Below are 23,545 nucleotides of genomic sequence, written 5' to 3' on the forward strand. Positions count from 1 at the left end.
TTGAGACAGGTAAGCTGATGTGCTCCTGAGAAAACTACGAAATTTACTTGCACTGGGCTATTCTAAAACATATATAACCTATAGGATCATGAAAAAAAATATACAATCTGGATGGGATATTCAGATTGATGAAAAGCAAGTATGACATTTAGAGGATTCAAACTCCATTTGCTTCTGTGTTTCTCAGCAATCTGTGAAAAAGTCTGCTATGAAAAAAAGAGTAGGTGAGTTCAGCTGATGGTACAGAAAATCTGGAATTAGACTACAAAGCTGCTGAGTTTGTAAGCAGTAATTCAAAATTCTGTTTTCAAATTAAAGGATGAAGCAGACATAACTGTTTCATTCATTTCACAGTATTTTTCTGTAATCTCAGTGCTCATTTACCTGGTAGTGAAGTATTTTATTATGACTTCTGCATCTGGAAATTACACACATTTTAAAGAAAGGTAAAACAAAAGACACAACTACAGTCACTCAAAGTTGTTTGTTTTAAGGTACAGGATTCCAATTTCACTAAAAGGAAGGACTACTTTAATTCCCTGTGTACTGAGACCTTGTCTCCAGCTACACTTTAACAAATATGCCCTAATAAATTTAAAGAACCAAACATCAGTAGAATATAATCTTATAATAGAGACCAGTTCCCTACTGCTGAAATTTGTGTTTTCCTGATGTGGAGGAAAAAAAGAAAAAAAAATAAATTTGGTCCACATACAAAGTCAAATGTGTAAAAGTAAGTCTAAGCTGAGTAAACATCATCTTTTTTATTCAGTACCAGTTGTAGCGGTCTCTTGAAGGTAAATCATAACGTTCTCCCTCTTGCTCTTCAGGTCCATAATCTAATGGCAGACCATAATTGTAATCAACTGTTACAACTGGTAATCTTTTGCTTTGTTCCATCTCTCTGATAGTTTCATCCTGAAAAGGTTTTCTTGCATAATCTGTTGAACTATCTTCTTGGTGTACAGATGAAGATGGATGCATTGTTCGTGAAGAATATGGTGCAAATCTGTTTTTTCCTCTATTAAATTCATCTGAGGGATGCATTCTTCTATTGTCTTCAGGACAATTTGGTCGATTACTGTAAGAAAAACACATATGAACAATGAAAACCTTAGAACTAGACCAGTTGATTTACTGTTGGTGGGCACCATTAGAAACTAAACTAGCGTAACCTTGAAAGAACAATTCAGACTCTTATTCTTGTTTTTACCCATAAATTAAAATCCTCTCTACTGGATGTTGCAGATTTGTTTATATTAATTTTTCAATCCTAGTGATTAGAAAAAGTACAGCTTTTTATAGTAAGTAACTCTACTAGAAGATGTTTTTTTTCCAAGTGCTGTTTTTATTCCCTGTTTACTGAGGATTTATTCACCTAGGGGCTATTTTTGTTCCTAAGCCCATGTTTTCATTTTTGTGAATAATACGCAACAGTAGCTCTCTAGTACATAGTCTCATCAGGCAATAATATACTTCGGATTTATAGCGCCAAATATTTTAAATATTAATATTTCTGCAATTGGAGAATCACTCTCCAAAATACATATGGAAGACTCTACAAATGCATATACAATACATACATATTTTGGTTTGGATTCTCTTTATTCTCAAGTATCTTGCTTTGTAAAATAAGTGGTGTATAAAGCCAATTCAGAACAATCTTTGTAATTTTAGAATCTTCTCCCCCACTGAACCATAGATTAATTTAAGCCTGGAAAGGATCTCTGGAAGTACCTAGGGCCACCTGCTCATTAAAAGAGTTTATGCAGGAGCCATATCCGGCTGAGTTCTGAGTATCTTAAAGGATACAATGTGGTGATTTCACAGCTGCTCTGGGAAACCTGTTCCAGTGTCTGACCTTCCTCATAGCAAAACTCATTAGCTTGTTGTAGACAGCAGTGAAGATTTAAATACAGCATCTCTATTTTGCTTTTTTGCTTACTGACAACAGCTTTTCATGTTTTGTGCCTGAACTGTGCTTGTCATGCCAATGACTTACATCAGGGGTTCTCAACCCATTTAATAATCACACTCAATATAGACAGACCACAAATCAGCCACGTTATTTGCTCTGTGTTCAGATTCAATGGTTTAAGCTGCATTTAAGCAAAAGTATTAAGATCCATTTTTACACTGTGCAGTTAATTTGTATTTTATATTTATGAAAATGGGGGGGAGAGTATAAAGATAAGTCAGAAAACAACATACAAAATCTGGTATTTACCTATAACTTCTGTTAAACTCATCATTATCAGACCCATAATCTCTGTGAAGTGAAGGAGATGAGGAGAAATGAGGTTCTGGTACATTTTCATGGGAAGAAAAAGACTGACTTCTGCAATTAACCAAAAGAGTTGCATGTTAAGAAGAGTACCAACAGTTGTAAGCTTTGAAAATATGTGTTTATCAAATGAAATATTTTTACTTTTAATTAAAATCTACTTAAAAATCAGAAATACTTTCCAAAATATTAAAAATATTGTGAAATATTATGTCAGAGTCCAATAGGTTTACTAATAAGTGATATATGTATTTGGGAAAATATAATGCAAGTTCAGAAGCAAAGGGATTTCTAACAAATTATTAACTCATGGAATAAACAAATGCAAATCAAACTTCCTTGTTGCATTACTGTTTATTGCTGTTTGGCCAAGGGCATAAATAAAATTTCATATCCTCTTCTGTCTTGAGGATTGCTTTCTAAATATAAGTTTCTATAAAAAAAGCAAAGCAGGACAGAGTTTTGTTTCAAGCTGACTCTTAAAAGATAAAGGAAACATATAAGCCTTAAAGAAGCACAACCTTCTAATTCAGGAAACACTGTCTTTCAAAGATGCAACACTCCACTCCTTCCATATGTCAAAATAAAGAGTTAACTGATCATTTATATATGATTTTAAAAGGATGAGTAATTGTTTTCAAATTATTTTTTTTACATGAATTCATCTGACATTTAATTTAGAAGTGCTGAGGTTTAACACTTTTAGTCTCTAATTGTGGTTTTACAGCTCAATGACGCTTTACCTGTCAGAACACCATTCACGTGGCAAGTCATCATGACCTGGATGATCATGAAAAGGTCTTGGCCTTTGTCCATGCCCTTTATTACCATAATCAAGATCTTTTAACCGAGTCTGTTCCTGCATGTCATCATAAGGCTGATGGTCATGAAAAGGTCTTCGCCTTTGTCCAGGACCTTTATTATGATAATCTTTTAGTTGCATCTCTGTTTTTAAGTCATTGCGAGGCTGGTGATCATTGAAGTGCCTCAACCTCTGCCCACGACCCCTGTTAACAAATTCAAAATCTCCCAATTGCATCTGTGACTGTAAGTCATCCTGTGACTGATAGTCATGGAAAGATCTTGGTCTTTGGCCAGGACCTTTGTTGACACAGTCTAACTCTTTCATCTGCATCTGAGTCTGAAATTCATCATGAGATTCATGGTCTTGGAATGGTCTTCGTCTCTGGCCATGGCCCCTGCTACCAAAATCAAAATCCTTTGACTGCCTGTCTTCCTGCAACTCCTTATGAGATGGATGGTCAGGAAAAGATCTCTGCCTTTGTCCACGACCTCTGTTAAATTCAGTGTCCCTTGACTGTCTCTCTGCCTGTAAATCATCATGAAACTGATGTCCATGAAAGGGTCTCAACCTTTGTGCAGGTCCCTTGTTACTGAAATCTGGGTCCTTCAGCTGAATATCTTCTTCATAATCATCATAAAACTGGTGATCAGGAAAGGATCTTTGCCTCTGTCCTGGTCCCCTATTGTAGTCCCAATTTCTCATCTGCATTGGTGCTCTTAAGTCATCCTGAGTATGATGGTCATGAAATGGTCTTCGTCTTTGTCCAGGTCCCTTGTTAATGAAATCAAAATCTCTCAACTGTATCTGTCCTTGCAAATCATCATGAGAGTGGTCATCATAAATTCTTAATCTTTTCCCAGACCTGTAAAGAAGATTTTGTCTTAAATAGAACATTGTAGCTACAAGTCATTAATGAAAACTTTTTTTTTTAACAAAGAACTGATATAAAGATATTGCAAATCTTTCAAAGCTACTAAGAATCCAAGTAAGTAAGATTATAAAACTTTAAATGTCACAGTAGAAGCTGTGACAAACATTCAATTATAATTCTATAGTGCTTGTTTAACAGGCAAAACCAGTGATTCCAAATAAATAAAATATAATTGCAGATTACTGTAAAATAAAAAAGGACAGGCAAAGTAAAACTCTATTTTTTTCCAAGTGAACTAATTACTTGCAGGCTTCTAATACTGCACATTCCCTTTTTTCCCCACCTCATCTTTTCTCTGTTTAACCGAATTCTATAAATTTATTTTGGATCAGTAGGTTATATTTATAAAATCTTTTAAAATATCTCCAGTATTTTTAATAAGAAACAATTATATTTTCCCCTATGTGATTGGTTTGGCTTTTCATTCCATGTTTCAGCCTATTACCCCTGAAAATCTTCATTTGGGAACCGCTCTACAGGTCCTTCCATTGCATGTGGTGGGGGAATAATATCTTCATCTGAATCCCAGACATCCATTCCAAGGTTACTAAGAAGAATGAATACATCTCACATAAGCTTCCTTTTTAAACCATACTAATGAGTGAGAAAAAAAACAAAACTCCACATAAAATTCTACAGTTCAAAATGACAGAAATATTTGCATATTGAATTAAATTTACACATTCATAACTTAGCAAATTTTAATCTTGTAAATGTATTTGGGGAAGGGCTGCAAGGAAAGCAAAGAGAATACCTAAACTTCTTAAGCTTAGAAAAACATCCTAAGGGATTTGAGACAAGCACCATACCTATTAAAAAATCTGACATGGGACTAACTTCATCATGCACAGACTATGAAACAATGGTAGCAGTAAAATAAATGGCATTCACTTAAAACGAAAAAGATGCAAATCAGTTTTTAAGTTTAAAATCGATTTACTGCTACAAGGTATCATTGGTACAAATAACTTTGGAAAATGTAAAGGTTAGATATTCTTAGGTGAATATGATAAGTGTAAAATTCTTAGACACCAGGGATACACTACTATGAACAGAGGAGTTTCAGAACAATTTTCCACTTTCCCATACTTTTTTATTCCTAAAATTGTTGTACTTTTTTATCTTATTTTTTTTTTAATATCTGGCTCTATCATACCAACAACAGCAGACAGATCATATAACTCTTAAAGGTATCTTTGCAGCAGCATCTTATAATGAGAATAGACTTCATACACTTGTTAAGAGTATGACAGAAGTAAACCAATGCTCAGTAGTTGTTGTCAGATTAGAAAAATCTTTTGAACCATATAAATTCAAAAGGCGACTGAAGTACACTGCGCTTCATGTAATTCCTATCTGAAGTCTTATATGTGTAGTTGCATATTAAAGGTTTAAGGTTAATTTTGGCTTATGAGTGGAAGTGAACTTTTAAAAATACAAGCAGACGTACAGGAAATGTTAAGGATACAACTAACAGCTTTTGTTGTGTTTACCTTCTCATTGGTTGTGTTCTGAGATCTGTGAGATACACAAGACCATCCATACGATGACCTCTAGCATCACCAAAGGCTAAGGAAAAAGAGATACAAGTCTAATGAAACATGCTCAAACTGAGCCACAAAAATATGAAAGGCAGGTTTCTGTTCATTATGAGATAATGAATTTCAAACTATTCAAACTTGATACTAATACTTCAGCAAGCTGACATCACAATAGCAGTATTTTTTAACAACTGAAACTAGCAGTGGTAGCAACCTATGAGTCAAAACCCTTCAAAGCAAAAGAAAAAATATATTACGTAGCTGAAACATATTCCCACTACACTGTCAATTTGCTGATGCTCAAGTCTTGCATCAAAGAGAATCAACAGTCATATAAAATCTGTGGAAGACAGCATATGAAATAACTCTAAAGTTACTAACACAGAATTGTAGTATTTATGAATACAATTGCAGAAACTGTGAGTTACACATGTACCTTAGTTCAAACTGTATAAATACCTTGGATCGCTGCCTCTGGATCCCAGCCTTCAACATCTATAAGATACCTGAAGAAAAATATGATTATATTATCATCCCAAAGGGATTAAGATTAATGTAAGGACACTAACTTTTGTGAACAACAATTTCTGTCTTTATACAACACTTACCTACATATAAGGTAGCCAGTTCTATTAATTCCATTAGTACAGTGAACGCCAATGAGTTTCTCTATCAAAAAGGAGAACAGTCTTTAGTAAGTGAAATTACTAAAAAATCAGTGCAAGGCAAAAAAAAACTTGGTACTTTTCTAGGAAAGTAACAATAAATACAAAATTATACTGTCATGCCTGTAAAACAACAGACACATCCAGACTGTGTCCTCTTCATGCTGGATTTCTAGCAGCAGTTAGCTCAGTACTTCCAAACCTGTGAAGACTGAGATTAACTCTGCAGAACGCAGGGAAAAAGGAACAGGAATGATGACAGGTAAAGTGGCTGGCCTCAGCCAGAACTACAGTAACAAGAGAAAAATAATAACATATGGTTTTTGAAAGCAAATCTAAACAAATAAATGTAAAATTGAGGAACTTTACTTACAGATTCTTTTAAAACCTACACAAAGGAGAAAATACACATAATGCCTCTAGCGTCTAGGAGCATGAAATACATGGAGAAAAGAAGCACCAGTAACCTCTAAAGAAATCTTGTCTTTTTTTGAAAGGTTATGCTAATCAGCTAAAAGCTAAAAAGCAGAATCTCCTACTATTGCAAGGCTGTTTCAAAGGAGGTATTTCCAACAGACATAGGGAAATGCTAATATGGTCATGCAAGACATTGATAAAATCTCATCCACACTATCTCATACAATTCTACTTACCCATATTTAATGAAAAATTAAAATAATATTTATACATATATAGGACGGGCTACTATGATGGTCACAAAAAATGTTTATGAGAAGGGATGTAAGAAGCTTGTCAGCCTGTAAAACCAGATCTGAGATACTGAATACAGTAACTGGGATGGAGAGCAACAATACTTAAGGTCAAAACTGTATTAATTGTAGTTAATAAATGGATATTAACTGAGAGTTTTGGGCTAGATTTTTGAAGAAAATCTTTAACTGTCATAAGAACAAGGTTGTAGCAGGTACGACGTACTGACAGTCTTCAAAATGTGAATTTAACAAATTCTTAAATGATATAAAATACAACTGCTTGCCACAGGACAGTTTTATTGCCATATATGTCCTGGCAATTCAGACACTAAAAAACCCCAACTTCTCAAAAATTATTTGTAAGAAGAATCTTGAGGAATTTTAGTAGTAATCTAAAACAAGAGGACAAGTTACAATGAGTAAATTAACATAAAAATTAAAGTTCTTCCAACTCTGAAGTTACATAAACCCTTGCCAAAATGGTTTTGCTAGCTGGAACTGCAGGTCTTCATCCAGGAAGAAATTATTTCTGAGAATCAGAAATACTGAGATTCAAACACAGACTTGTTTGTTAGAGGAAAATTACTAGATCAAAACCAGAAGAAAACTCATAACCTCTAAGTAATTTCCCTAAACAAAAAAAAAAAGCAAAGGAAGAACTTAAATGCTAACTTCCTGAGCAAGGACAAAGGCTTCTTCTCATACCTTTTCCCAGAACTTCAAATTCAGGCTCTCATACCCAAGATGTAGGTCAGGTCTCCTTCACAAAATAGTTGATCACCCACAGCAAAAACACAGGTATGCTCTGCAGCAAAAACTCTATATGCTTAGGCAGTTAGTATCGCTACCTTCTCACAGAAAATGCCAAAGTAACCAGAGAAAATGAAAAAGCTTGAAAGAATGGTCCTCCAATATTCAATGGACAGTTAAAATCAGCCTATAAAGAATCACTAGCAAAAAAAGTGAGAAGGTAAAAGCTACAAACAGGCTGTAGCAAAATGAATGCAAATTTATTTTGAAAGAAAGTGCCTTATACAGCAAGAACTGTACTACTGAATGAATACTAAGAGCAGAGCCACACTGTGGAAACATCGATACTGACAGTAAAATGATCTTAAGAACTTCTAGGCTATGAAGGCATTAATGACTCATGAATCAAAATACTCCTACAGCAGACTAAACTGACTTAAATTCCTTACACATATCAGTGTCTAGTGTCACCACAGAAACCCTCTGCTATTTAGAACATCCCTAAAGGGCTGGCAGCTACAACACTAAGCTGATGGTAGACAGTTTGGGTCAGACAGATGAAAGCCTTGCTGCAGTTACTTGGATGTATATTCAAATACTATTAGGAAAGGTATTTATGTTACTAGTAATTTTTTTAAGACACGTTTTGAATGCAAAAAAGACATGCAGTGGTTCACATAATTTATCTTATTATGATAATAAAGTGGAAAGCGCTATGGAAAGTCTGATATCCCTGGTGTCACAAATTATCTATTGAAATTAATAAATGATACAGTTAGCACTGAAATATAATTTATGGGGTTTTACAGCGGAAGGTCCTGATATTTACCATTTCCTGCATTTTCCCATAGGAATTTTCTGACCCATTTTTTGAACTGTAGGATAGTAGCATTATCAGGAACTTCAAGTCCAACAGTGTAAAGTTTCTTATACTGCACACTTTTAGGCAAATCCTAGCAACAAGGAAAAAAAAAAAAATTATTGAAGTCTTGCATCAATGAAAAGCCTTAAGTGCCAATAAGCCTTAATGCCAACATAAAATAGCAGTTCAAATCCTGAGTAGAAACTGACAACAATCTTGACACAATTCTATAGAGATATATTCTCATAGGCTACCATTTACATTTCCACTTTAAAGACCTGATCTTAAAAAAAAAAATCCCTGTTTTTACAGAAGACTTACCCCTGCTAATAAGGCAGAACATTAACTAAACCAGAGCAGATTCCTGTAATTCCATTTTAACCCATTTTACAATTATAAGCAATATTTGTCTTCCCCACCCACAATCAGATATATACTCTCATATTCACCCCCTTAATGCTTACAGCCCATGTACATTCAAACATTAGCACGCAGTTATAGCACTGCTATTTATTCTGCTTTTCAATAGAAGCCTGATTAATCACAATTGTTTGGATTATACTGGGAAAAAAAATTAAAATTGATTAAGTAGTTTAAAAATGTACACTTTCTTAGTGGATTCCACAGAAGATCAGTTAGAAAGAAGGAAAAAGTAAGCACGTCTTTAGGATATAGACTGCAAGTCTTTTGCACCTTTTCTGTGATGCCTGACATTGAAGTCTTTATCCATTACCCTGAGTTACCATAACACAAATAAGCCACAAATGCAACTCCCTGGAGAAGTTATTTCCTCTGCAGTAAAACATTTATTTTCTATTGGGGACACAAAATAAGACTAGATGGCTTACCTGTCTATTCCAATTCAAGGTAAGCAAATGTGTAAATACTTCAAAATAAAGGTTGAAGTTAACTATTTAATTCTGTTATTGTTTATATTACCTTAACTTCATAGTATCGTGTGGTGTATGTTAAATCAATAATTAATCCAAGCTCCACATTTAGGGCTTTCATTGCAGCTATTAAGTCTTTTGGTGTAAATTTCTGGGTTGGGGTAAGCCTCTGGTTAATTGCCTGCAAGGAAAATAGAAAATATTTATTTCCTTTTTAAGTTCTAATAACAAGATATTTGTAATATTCAGCTGTCTTAATTAGGACTAGGAAACATCAGTATTCAAGAGGGAATGTTTACAGTATCAGAACCACACTCATGTATTATACAGATAAAAGGAACCAAATAAACAGAAAGCAAGAATTTGTTGTTTATTCTTATTCAGATGAAAATGCAAGAAAACATGTGAGAATTTCCTCTTGTACAATCTTAACATATATTATTATAAGCACAAATTTGATAGGCACAAAGATCTTGCAAAAAGCAGCATGTATATACTGATTTTTAAGTAGCTAAACATCAGCAAGAAGCAAACCAGCACAGCTTCCCCCAAACATACTTTACCTGGCAGAGTAACACAAAATTAAGTGCATTTCACACAAACCATGAGAAGCTGTGATAAAAGAGTTTATTTCTTCTAAAGGTTTTAACTTTCTCCCCACAAATGTGGAGACATTTTTATCCCTGCTTCATCTCTTGGCAGAGTGTACTTGCATGTCATTTAGCACTGAGAAATACTAAGACTAAGATGTGGTTATGAAGAAAGCTGCATTAATGAACAATTAATTTCATTTGACAGAAAAAAATAGGAAAAAAATGTTTACTCACCCTACTCTAGCTGTGTTTTTGAAATGTGTTCTTTAGGTATGAAAATGCCTCATATACGCAAGACTGGATTTTCTCTAAATGGTGCACTTGTCCATTGTGACAGCCTTTTGACACAGGCTCAGCCACAACCAATAAAGACAGTGGCAAAAGATGCAGCAGTCTCAACCACCTCTCAGTTCCTTTGTCAACAAGAAATTCAAGGAGACTGGACTCAGGCTAATAGAAAGGAAGGCGGCCACAGACAATATACCTCTTAGAACCACAAATGGTATAGAGTAACTAACCATTTCTTCTTCTGACTGTATGGATTATAATCTAAGATGCTAGCATGCATTTATCTCACATCTAGGAACAGAACCAGGAAACCAAATTAAGGAATAAACAGCAGGACAGTCCTATCAAAGCTGGTACGTGATTAGGAAGCTCGAGTTAAAAACAATTGGGTAGAAAGCATATAGAAGTATTCAGTCCTATGTATTTCAGATATTGGTACACTGCTGGAAAAACAGTGGAGGTTGTTAAGGTTCAAATAAAATGAACCCAAGTTCATTATCTCATCATTTTTCAGCAGTGAGTTTTAGTAAAATCTGAAACTGAACTTACTAACTTTGCAGTGACAATAGAGAATCTGCAAAATGTCTGTGGTAGAATGCTAAAGAATTTTTCATTTTACTAGATGAAGTCACACAAACTGAGGTGGAATACAAGTTACAAAACTAAGATATCTCTAAACATATTGCTTGACTGAGTAAACAGTCACATGTGTTATGAAAAACTGCGTTTTGAAAGACTATTTGGAATCCTCTGAGAAATTCCTGCTGAGTATTCAGTAGTTTAGGTGTTTAATTGGGCTTTGAGAATGTGAGAAATCAGTATCAATTCTAAACTCCTAATGGCATGGGAAAGAACTTGCCCAGACCTTATACTACAGTGTTACTGTTAGCATTACAATGACAATTTGAAAGGAAAGTCAAAATCCTTGCAAGTAAATGTGTGACCTTAAAGCCTTCATTAGCAGCATATCTACTGCTAAAACAATAAACCTTGAGTCCTGAAATACTGAAACTATGTTTTGTCCCTTCAGGTGAAATGACCAACCATCAATTTCCTAACAGACAGCAAAAGAGGTCTGTTCCACCAACTTAATAATACTACTTCCGATCTTTGCAAAGGCATCATAGTTTAGCCAGTTACGCATTTTACATGTATTCTGCCAGAAATTCCATGAATTTCAAGCACACAGTCTCTGGCAGACTTGTAATTTCTGTATCTTGCACAGTTGACATTGAACAAACCTAAAGGACAGAAATGTTACATGTTTTGCTTTCTTGGGTACCAGACTTTGTATCTGGCCAAGCTGAAAGACACTTCCACAGAAAAGGGATCTATGCCCCAGTAGGACTGGAAGTAAGCAACACACTGACAGAGTGCCTACTCATGATACTGTTATAAATATTCTCCGAGAATGCCTGCCCTTTCTATGATCTCTAGTGGAGCTCCTTCCAGACTACCACAGGAGCTGCAAGGAAAAAAGTTAGCAACGAAGTGTCTTTCTCTGAAATCTGGAGTGATATGGACAGTGAATGGAAAGTACCTACACTGATCAAATCCTGCCTGGAATACTGCATCTATGCAAAACATTTGAGCTGGATCAAGTGGAATTACAAGAGCTGATGACACAAAAATATCCTCTCTCAAATACCCCAATAGCAAAGAAGCTAGTTATAAATCTACTGAATTTCATATCACTTCTAGATCTGTTCACTGATGGTCTTGTTAAAAACACACGACTGTACAATCCATCCATGGAGAACATGACTAACGTCACATATGAGATCTTTTGTGTCAAAGTAACCAAACCATCATAATAAAGCTGTAAAAGGATCTGCAGGAAGCAGAACTGAATGGTGACTGAAAACATAATGGGCACTAATACATCCAAAGAACCAAATTTTGTGTCCATGAATACAACAGCGCAATCTGTAGTCAACAGCTTAGACAGACTATTTACTCTTAACTGCTAAAGTTATGTCTAGCCACAAAACTTTAAATAACCTTATTTTTACTTCCTGTGTATCTGAAGCAAGGTCATGTGAAAATTTAGACAGCACTTGTGTTAATTTACGCAGAAGGACAAATTTGCACTATTTGACCTATGCCTCAATTCACTAAAGAACTGAAGAGTCTAAAAAAGACAGCCTTCACATTTTGTATTGCCACAAAGAATTAAAAGATCTGATTATTTTATAGATTAAGATGGCACTCCATGTTAGTAACAATCTAAAGGAAGCACTAAGACATTAATAAATCTATTAAGACTTCTTTCTTAAATATACTCCACTCCTCCAGATCACTTAAGCTTTTTGCTTATGAAATTGGTACTCTGAATTCTATAATTTTAAAAGAAATGCAGTGGCTGGTATCCTTTAATGAGTATCCTTTACTGAGTGCTTCAGTTCCATAAAACTGTATTTTGGATTACAGTGCCTAGATTGTTATTACTATCATAACCCCTTCCATACAATTTTCTTACAACAGTCATGAAAGGATGTTAAATAGCATAATGAATTTAGGCCACTTATTAGTGATCAAATGAATTGTGCTGATTGATTATAGAGATTTTATGATTTTAAAAAGATAAATAAAAAAAGAGTAACACCAAATACAAATTTTAAAGAAAGGGGAAAAAATAGAATATTATGTAAAAAAGCCACTATTAAATGACTGGAAGGGCTAAATCTGATTAAATTATTTTATCATAAATCTTTCCTTAAGTTTGCATAAATATTCATGGTATTCTTCATTGTACCATATTTTACAGAACCAATCTGTAGTTACTTTTTATACATACCCCTTTTAAAGGTACTTTGAATGCAATAAATCTAGTTCCTGGTATAGGCTGTCCAACTGGTGTCAAACTTCGCCACCTGTAATGAAACAAATATTTATTGTTAAATACCTCCAGATGACATGATTCAACAGACAACACCCATAACTTCATAAAAACCCTTTTTTTTTTAAATTCCGTTTTAAAATTGTGGTAAACCAAAACACATACAAATTATGTTCCTTTAAAATTATAAGTTATTTCAAACTATGTTAATTATCTTACAAATATGAGCCAAATCTGGTGCTGTATTTCATGTACTTTAAATATAATAGTTATTTCAAACTTCTGCAAGAAAGATATGATAGTTTTATTTTTTTCCTAGGGTGTGCCATGCAACTACTAGCATAATATATTAACGGTTAGATTTCCAAACACAAGGATCAAATAGTTCCTAAAATTCCATGACCACATAAGAAGCAATTGTAAATGATGTGCACAAGTTTGAAAATATTACCAATTCAATCCTGATATGCAAGTAAAATATTTTTTTAAATCCATCTACCATTAGTAGCCTGCCTGCTTTACCAAGAAACTAAGATCTTTTTAGGAGAATTATAAAAACTTGTTATTATATATTTGAATAAAAACAACAAATCAGCATTATTTTGGGATAACAGAAATGGAGTTGCCTAGAAGATGCTGCAAGAAAATGAACAGAATATTGCTACAGCACTGATCAGGGCAGAAGCTTATTTAGCACAATACACAGTTTTAAAAAAATATATTTTTATTGTTTGGAAGTCTAAAGTCAGCAGCCATAATAAAATGACTTTTTATTCTCCTTAGAGCACCACCACAAAGAAAATACTTCTTAGAAATAATTGCTGTTATCATACAGTATAATTAAATGCCCAAATCTGCAATTATTCCATGAAGTGGTTTCAAGGTATCATCAGGACATTTGAAAACAGTCTTTTTTCCTTCTTCAAATTCCAGAATTATTCTTCAAATCCCAAAAAATTCCTCTCCTCAGAATAGCAGGACATTGCATTTACAACCAAGTGGCACCAATGTAAAACAAAGCAGATGAGTTAGGTTCAACAGGTTAAAAAATATTGTTCTATTACAGTTGGTGGAAAGTTTTCAACTTGGCTAAATCAGACCCCTTTAAAAAGTTACCGCAGGCGCGTATCCATCACTCAGTTGACAACAAAACGCAAATTTACTTCCACTAAAAATAACACAGCTGCAAGATTTTGCAAATATGTTTACTCTGTAATATACTGCTTTTTCAAGGAAACATTCTTGACTGAACTTTCTCTTCGTATTTTGAAAAATACCAAGAATATTTCATCACACCAAACCTTCGCAAAAAGCACCTACTAAGGTGAAAATTTGTTACAACAATCAAAACACTAGTAACTCCAAAACCACAAAGAACTGGTATTCACAAATTCTACACTGCACTGAAAAAAGCTCTTGATATATCATATTTCAGGTTTTTTAAAAAGTATGAAAAGCTTGACCTGAAGAGGAAAACAATTTAATCAGCATATTAGTTTTACCTTCAAAGAGGTAACTTACTAAATTTAGAACTTTTATTTCTTCTCCTCATGTGAGGACAAATTATTTCTATGACCTTTATGAAGATGCAGATGGATGACTTAAAATCTACATAGTCTTCTTCCATTTATACCTCAACTGTTAAAATACAAAATATTTTTTTGTAAGAGTCTTTAACAGTGGTGCCCATTCACTTACAATTTGTGAATTAATGCTTAACTTAATCTCTTCCTTCAAAGGCAGCATCCATCAGCCTTTAGATTCCTTTCTGATTTCCATAAAACCACATAAATTATAAAATAAACTGAATACTCCACTTTAAAGTAGTCTAACTACCAAGTATTTCGCTTTGTTCACAATTCCTATACGGGACCATAACAAAAACTAAATGTTGGCTAGCAAAATGCTCAAAGAAATATGCATAATTGTTCTTGTCACAGTATATAAATACTAACATTACCATTCGTAGATGCTTGGAAGTAACAAGGGGAACACTTACAGCATGGTAACCAGAAGTGTACTCAAGACTTATAGTGTAGACTTACAAATGCTTGGTTTAATGGACAACAAATTAAGTAATAAAGGAGTAGCAGTAACTCATCATTAGGAAGGATGTCACAAACAGCTGTCATGTAGAAGACTGATACAAGGTGAGAAGGTATAAGGACAAGCTAGAGATTAAATCACAAAGAGACATTTGAAGTAAAACCTTTTCACTAAATCCTAAATTACTGAAGGAACTTCATACTTCATAAACTGCAATGAGTGAACAAAACCAGTCTCCTACTTCAGGTATTTCCTTAGCTTAGGACAGTTAATTACAAGGATAAAAAAAGAGCACATTCTCAATCACCGCAGTCTGCTCAGAAAATTACAGATTTGGTATTACAGAAGCAATCTAACTTGAGAAGTCCCCCTAAAGTGAATTTTTAAGCTTGTAAACTTTGGAGTCTGGTCATTGTATACTAGCTGTAAATTATGGAAACAAAAATTTCAGACTCTGTTCCATTTATTCTAGTTTTAGATAAATTGTATATGAATCGTTCACAAACATATATGCATATGAAAAGATCACAAACAATGCAAAAGGGCTGAAAATATTACCGATGCTAACAAACCCTACAACATCTTACTTGCAAGAAGTGCTCAGTTAAAAAAAAAAGCTAAACAAAATCTACAGGCTAAACTGTGATATCTACTCTGTGCACACTTTATCTTACTCACTTAATCTTGGAAAGCTCCTAAATGCTGTGAACCTTATTTAGATGTATATTTAATCTGAACTACTGTTAAAATTAATGACAAAGTCAGGTTTAATACCAGCTTCTGCTCCTTGCTGATTTATATACCCCTGGAAATTACATGCCTTTATTTAAAAAAAAAAAAAAAAGGAAATACTCCTCCTGCTTTTGCTCTTACACTTCCAAATATGATTAGAAAATGGACTGTACCTTGAGATATAGAAACTAGTGCAGCAAATGCTGTCATAGAGATAAACCAAACATGAATGCAGTATTTTTGATTCCACCTAGTTCAATTATTCTTTGGTGTTACTTCTACCAATAAAATGTATGAAACGCTTTACAAAAGTACGACTTAATTTGACAGCCAGCCATATTCACATCTATATGTTTAGAAACATTTTGAAGGAAGGCAGAAGTAAAAAAGTCCCAACCACAAAAGATCAATTACCTTATGTAGTAAGGCAACTTAAAAGATGCCATGAATTAGAAATTCAGATTTTTTTAACCTGGTTTCTCATGGAAAACCATGGTTATCATAAATATGAGCAATTAGGAGCCAGTAAGAAATATTTTAAAAAGGCCTAAAAATCTGATTTTCTGTCATTAGCATGTAAAAAAGGTTTTGTAAAAATTCTGACCTTTTTTCAGATTAAGGGATTGACAGAACAATGCACCAGAATTTCAGTTTGTTGTCAGATGTTAATAAACTTCGGGCTTTTATTCTTGTGTATTTAAAGCTGTTTAAATCCTTCCAGAAATAAATCTGCATAATCAGCAAGAAACTTGAAAGCTGCTGACACTTCTATGGTAGAAAACAAACAGAAGGCACTCTTCATCAAAATATATAAAGGGTAGGTATTCCATGTTAGCATTAAAATTATATTTAAAAAGGAAATGTCAGCATACTGCTGCAGAACTAAAAATTATCTCAAACTAAAACCAGCAGAAAACAGTAGATTAAGTAAAGGTCAGCTAAGGAAATGAATTCAAATTTGTTCTGTTGCCAACAAAGGAATCTGGTTGGGAATTATAGGTGACAGGGACTAAAGAAAGTAAAACTCTGACGTCTAGATAAAGGCAAAAATTACCAAAGACAAGGGAGTGGCAGGTACATACGCAGGATTTTCATGAGCAGAGGCTGAAATAAACATTTTAACAAGTATGAATGAGAATTGTGACACATGATTTGTGTTCTGCTTGAACATAAGTAACAGAAGACAGCCAGGAGTCAAAGGTGTTAACACAAGACTTGGCACTGTCATCATTCCTATACTGATGACTAAAAGGTAATCAAAGCTTGAGCAAAAAACATGCTGGACATAAAGTAGCGGAAAGATGGCAGGAAGAGTTTCCTAAAAGAGGCAGTGGTATCTTACTGAGACACAGACATGAAATTTATTTCTATGCCTAGAAATAAATCTAGGCAGTTGCATCAAATAGCTCTGCCCATAGAACCAATGGAATTCACATTAGAAAGATGCTATGATAAGAATCTAAAATGGAATCATGGAAATTCAAAGAAACACTGCAGCTTCCCAACACAAATAATAGTCAGAAGGCATATCCAGGAAGAAACTGAAGTCTGAGAACTTATCTACAAAACACTACCATTGTCAAATTGCAGATAATCTAGGTCAGCATACAAAAAGCAAACTATCATCTTAAAATCTGTGATATTTCTGTCCCTTCACAAAACAATCTCCCTTCAGAATCCCAAGAAGTGTGTAAAAAGAACTGCAAATCAAACTTAAGTTTGCACAAGAATAGCTATGATAACCTTTCATGGGCCTAATGTGGTAATTTTTTTCTGAACTTTAAACTATCGAAGCCACAAAACCCCCCAAATTTTGCATGTTCAAACAGGAATGTAATTAAGAGACTACAGCACCTAAATAAAAAGTGACATGTTGTGCACACAATCCATTTTCAATTACAGCTTTATTTTTCTAAGTTTTCAAACAGGTAATCAATCCATGGACTACATGTAGATCAAGACCTGAAAGTCAACAAAACATACAAATTAACAATTATTTTACTATTTAGCTTTTGCAGTTCCCACTTCCCTATCATGTTTGTCTTCATCACTCCCCAGCTACCACCACTCACCTTAAAACACAGGCAGAATTTTGCCTGCCATTCTAAATAAAAGAATTGGGTTTTAGTTGAGAAAAGTGTTGAAATCAAAATAAAAAAAAAAAAAAATTCTCCTTTCCCTCTGGAATTTCTGTGATGCTTGAGAGACTTCCTGTTACATACAATTCTTACTGATACTAGAGACTCCAGACAGCTAATCTGTTAAAGATTTTTAAGTCTAGTTTACATGGAAATGTATTACTCTGCTTGTCCTTTTTAATATAAATGAAAATCAAGCATGTTTCATTGTCTTTTTCTTTAATCTAAACATTTCAGATATATTCAGTAAAACAGAAAAGAAACTAGCTTCATGTATCCAATAAAAGTTTTCAAGATATGTGACCTAGATTAACCCATGAATCCAGCAGTCATATGCTTTGTAATGGCAGCAACCAGTGAAATGGCATCTGTTGCACGATAAAAGAAAAAAAAAGAAAAAAAGGCAACAAAAACTTAAAAAAAAACCCAAAACACTTTTAGAAAACAATCAGCTCCAAAACCAAGCAACTAAGCATCATCAACAGGGCCCACATAGCAGCCTCTAGCTTCAAGCAGGATAACAGAAGACATTATAGAAATGCCCATGATAAAGACAAGTTTACAGTAAATTTGAGTAAGGCAAAATTCAGTGTTCATTCTGAAGCCTCTTTAGTTAAGTTCAAAGGTATGTTGAACACCAAGATAATAATCCAAGCAGAGAACACTATAATAGCTATATTTTGCATACATGTTGCTATCAAAAAAAAACCCAAGTGAAAAAGTGATAGCAAATTTATGTAAGTTTTGAAACATACAAACCTACATATCAATGAACTGCAAAATACCTTACTATTTACTCCACAATTTTTTTAGAAGAAAAATAGCATGCTTCACATAAAGATATTATGTACATTTTTAATGTACATAGAGCTGCTAAATAACTCATAAGTACCATACAACAGAACCACTGAATTGGAAATAATTTGAAAGATTCATGTCTTAAGTTTGTCAGATCTCAATCACAGAGTTACACAAAAACACAGAGCATGGCAAACTGTCAAGAGATATCCTACAAACTCTCTACGGCAAATACTGGTCTTTCTAAAGCCTAAACCCACTTCAGACTGCTTATGAAACTGATGTTTACATTAGTATATGCTAAAAAAAGGAATAAAAACCTTTGTAATGTAATACCTATACAGAGTAATTATGGTATTTTTCCATACTATTTTCCAAGCGGCTTCCGTAACTCTCTAGACAGTCGGTACTACTCTGTTGAAGACAGACGTGCAACGACCATGACATGCTGTCAAGACAGAACACATACTGAACGGGTCAAAACCAGAAGGAAGGGAATATAGCTCTTAATCATCTGTCACTACATAGATGTCTCACTTTGCTTTTCTTCATCCCCTTTAAGTGGGATACAAGTAAGTCCTAGCTTGTAAAAAACAGTGTGGATATAAAGCATGGGAGAAATGGTTCCTTACTGTGTCAGGAAGTAATTGCATAGCCTTATATTTGTGGTGGTGTTTTGTACTGAAGATATGGGCCTTCAACACTTACACACTTACAGTAATGTTACCATTAGTTGGGTATTATAAGAAGTAATTTCTCTCCATCCCATACTTTCCAGTGCAAATGTTCTATGCCTGATGGTAAGAGGCACTTTTACTTTACAAATAAACTCTCACCTTATGGTACCCCTTCTCTCTCATCCACCCTTGAACATGCCCAATCAGTTCTGCCGCAGTATTTAATGATCCTGTCTAAATGAAAATGCTGCTTTTAAGACTGCACAGGAAAAAAAACAGTTGAACAAATATGTTTATAGCACATAGGCAGAAATAATTCAGCTTTGTCTTTATAATAAAAAGATCCCACTGCTGGAATTACTGAGAAAAAAGAAACACTTCTAGCTATGGAGGAATACAGGAAGAATATATCTTGCTTCTAGTGCACCCCCTCCTCGCACTGCTGGAGCAAAAATGGTACAAATACCATCAGATCAAACATTCACCTAACCCAAACATGGGTTAGGTGACAGTGGACTAAGAACAAGGTACAAGACCAACACACCCAGTAGCATCATTGGCAATTAATATCACTTTGATATTACTTTAAATATACTCAATAGTGCTGATATCAAGCAAGGTTGTGCAATGCTATAGCACAACCCTTACATAAAAGCAACTTACGTATGTTGTGGACAATACTGTAAAAGGTGATAGTATTTAGCTGACCAGTTGGAAACAGAATCAACATTTCTTGTTCAGTTGCACTAGTCCTAGCTGCTTATAACTTAAATGAACCTCAAAGTTATTCTATTGCTTTAATTAGCGGAACAGAATTTGGATTGAGACTCTTTAAGAACTGTATAAAGAATTGAGGCAGTAACAGATAATCAAAAAAAAGTCTGTACATAGTGTGGCTTTCTTTTGTTTGTCAACTGCAAAGTTTCTCTTGCAGTATCATTAAAAACACTATTACTGTTAGATTTCTTGCTGTTACAGTACTGTGATATGATCGAGGCTGTACTTCCATAGTATGCTACCACCTAGACTGGTCCCTATGCTATAGTAGCATACCACAATCTCAATAGCTGTTCTGCCAACAGCTATTTCTGGGGCCAGTAAACTGCATGTGCAGGACACCTAGGTTAAAATGAGTTTTCCTTAAGCCCTCTTCCAGCATTCACTGCTACTTTTTCCTGGTGTACTAAACTAATCACAGTGGAAGACGATAACATATTGTGCTAGCACAAGAATGACATCGATATATTGCTGCATGAGATCCGGAGACTGACAATTCCTTAAAACCCTTTACTGCCAAAACCCTGATACTGTAGATGTCTAGCCTTATTTGTTAATATTATCAAACAGTGAGTTGCTGGAGAAGCTGAAAGCACTTCAGTATCATGAATTCTGTCACATGGTAGCACAAACTTGACAACCAATTATTCCACGGTAGATGCTTCTCCCCTTGAAAGAAAAACAGCTGTTCCCAATCACAGAAGCCAAAGTACAGTCCACTGCTTCTTCCATACTTGACAAATGCATGTAGCCTGAAAGCTCCAGTTCAAATCCAAGGGGAAAAAAGAAGGGAGAAATGAACACTTGATTCTCTATGTTTTAGTAATAATCTCCCAGTATGGCAAAACCAAGGAGGACAGTTAGTTCTTTTCAGGCTTTCTGCATTACTGCTTGCAAACCTAACCCAGGTTAGCTCAAGTTTGTCCAACTTTTAACTGAAATTTCATAGAAACTTTCAGAGAAAGACAAACTTACACAGCTTTTCTTAAATTTTGTTCTAATTTTAATCTCTGAGTTTGTCAGCTATGAAAACAAACTTCTAAATTTCATGAAGTTATTTTGAAAATTTCTTCAACTTTTGTTTCTGTTTATTGCTTTTAGGCTAACAGATTTTGCAGGAAACCATGCTTTTTGTATTTTATTGCTCCTCCTCAGAAGGTTCCCCTGAAACCAGGACAACATCAACCTTGCCTCAAGTAACATAAAAACTGCAAGTTCTTGTCCCATTACAGTGTGCTTTTATACCTCGGCACACTCTCCTATTGAAGAAGTTTGTACTGATGTCACCAGTAACACATGGGTTAAACTTCTAAACTTGGATTTCCATCTTCTTCTTCCCAGCAGAGCTGGAGAACTGATAGATCTGTTTTGTGGTCCACATATGCACTCCCAATCAAGACATCAGAAAGCTTGTATAATGCCATTTGGGGATTTAAAATTACTTTTGTTATTATTTTAATTAAACATTTTTGTTGTCCTACTGTTAAAAACAAAACCAAAGGATATTTCTGGACCTGAATCCATAAAAATACTCCTTGTTCACATGCATGCAACCACCTGCTCCCATCTTATCAGCTCTTCCTCCACTCCTGGTAGCAAACACCTGAATAGTCAGAAAGATAAGACTATTCCCCATTTCCCCAGTGTATGTACCTGAGGATAAGGTTAGGAAGATTGGACTGTATTTGGCTGATGGCGAAGTGTTCACAGGCAGGTCAGAGCATTATACTCACCTGGGGGATGAAGGCCTGGGCTGTTCCTGTCTTGGAGAAGATACCTACCTTACCTCGCTTTAGGTGGTGAAGATGTTTGTGACAAGAAAGCGCCTGGGGCAGTCAGTGCCCCTTCTTTGTGGGCAGGGCTGTGCCCGCTCCTGCCTCTTGCTTAGTATGAGGAATACTTACCCATCGGGGATAGTATTCTTCTTTACCATGCTGAAAGCAGGAGCAGGCAGAGCAGGAGACAGCGGTGAAAGTGGGCACTGCAGCAAAGGAGAGAGAACCGCGCAGTTAACACGGTGCTAATCTCTTTCTCCATCAGTGGGCCTTTTCACAGGGCTGAGTCTCAAGTAAAATAAACCAAGCAGTCAGCTGGGGCTTGAAGCCATCCTGAAAAAGTTCTGCAGCTTGCATGCTAGCCTATTTTCTCCACTGCTACAGCACGACAAGAGGGAAATACAACTCACCTCTCCCCTCCAGGAGATCAAACGAAACCGAGAGGAGAGGCAGCAGATTTCTAACTCTAGCAGCAGCGCTGCAGGGATGAAGATCTTCCTGTCAGCCCCTTCCGTCCCTCTCCTGTGGTTCGGAGCAGTCTGTTCTGCCCTTGCACTCCCACTGCTAGAACTCTTGTCTCAATGAGAAGCTCCAGGCAGCTGCAAGAGGCGAGGCCGGCACCTCAGAAAGGGAAAGACCATCACCTGCCCCACTATAACCTAGATGGGTCCGCTCCCGCAAGATCCTGGCCAGCATCACCGCCCGCCGATCTCAGTGGGAACAGGGCAGGGAAGGGCGAGGAGAACTGCCCCCCAGCGCGAAGGGCCCATGTCCGCCGCTCCAGCGAAGACGCTTGAGGATGGAGCAAGGCTCCCTCCTCAACGCCACATGCCCCCGAGATCGCGGGGAGCCCAGGGCAGGACAGGCCTCCGAGACCGGCTCCAGGCATTTCTTTTTTAGAGGGAAGCGGCTCAGCTCGGGGGAGGAAAAAAGAGAAGGGGGCAAGGGGTTGGGGGGGGGGGGAGGGAGGTCGCGGCCCGACTACGGGGGCTGGGCGGCCGGCTGTAGAAGAGGGATGGGCTGTGCGGAGAGGGGCGCGGGCTACAGCAGGAGTCGGAAACAGGGGAAGGCCCGGACGCCGGCGGCGCGGGGAGGACCGGGGCTGCGGGTGGCCCGTACCCTGACAGGATTTCCCTTGCAGAGGAAGGTTGTGGCGAGACAGAACGTTCCCGAAAGGGTCCGCACTGCGCCTGTGCAGCAGCCGGCCGGCTTGCCGGGGTAGGCAACGCGCCTGCTCCTCTGAAGCCGGGCCGGCCAGTGTCGACTACGCCTGCGCGACGCAGACGGCTGAGGGGTCAGAAGAACCGCCCCTGAGCACGCAGCGGGGCTGCCCAATAGGACGGCGGGGGGCTCTACGCGTGCGCGGCCGTGTGAAGGGGTGCCAACCTCGAGGCGCATGCGTGCCCACGGGGGCCGGGGCGGGGGGCGCGGGGTGGGCGGG

At 36.3% G+C, this 23,545-nt stretch overlaps 1 protein-coding gene across 1 annotated transcript; it reads right to left on the bottom strand.

The window, feature by feature from the left end:
• Positions 1 to 379: 379 nt before the first annotated feature.
• LOC134159433 (uncharacterized) lies at positions 380 to 23,502 on the bottom strand. Its single transcript, XM_062610347.1, has 12 exons — positions 23,224 to 23,502; positions 22,234 to 22,310; positions 13,120 to 13,195; positions 9,491 to 9,622; positions 8,519 to 8,642; positions 6,170 to 6,230; positions 6,021 to 6,067; positions 5,514 to 5,589; positions 4,466 to 4,567; positions 3,028 to 3,969; positions 2,228 to 2,338; positions 380 to 1,081 (listed from the first exon to the last, which is right to left on the bottom strand). The coding sequence occupies exons 1-12, from the start codon at positions 23,500 to 23,502 to the stop codon at positions 769 to 771; spliced, it is 2,340 nt and encodes a 779-aa protein (XP_062466331.1). The 3' UTR covers positions 380 to 768.
• Between the last annotated feature and the right edge of the window lie 43 nt (positions 23,503 to 23,545).

The sequence above is a fragment of the Pezoporus occidentalis genome, unplaced genomic scaffold (genome assembly GCF_034315485.1).
Source record: "Pezoporus occidentalis ecotype Australia unplaced genomic scaffold, CSIRO_AGI_Poc_V1 ctg147, whole genome shotgun sequence".
Lineage (NCBI taxonomy): Eukaryota > Metazoa > Chordata > Aves > Psittaciformes > Psittacidae > Pezoporus > Pezoporus occidentalis.

Coding starts and splice junctions, on each gene's coding strand:
- LOC134159433 (XM_062610347.1), bottom strand. CDS start 23,502: ATGCGCCTCGAGGTTGGCACCCCTTCACACGGCCGCGCACGCGTAGAG. Junction 22,311..23,223: donor GCAAGGGAAATCCTGTCAGG/GTACGGGCCACC, acceptor CCTTTGCTGCAG/TGCCCACTTTCACCGCTGTC. Junction 13,196..22,233: donor AAGAATACTATCCCCGATGG/GTAAGTATTCCT, acceptor GTTTCATTACAG/GTGGCGAAGTTTGACACCAG.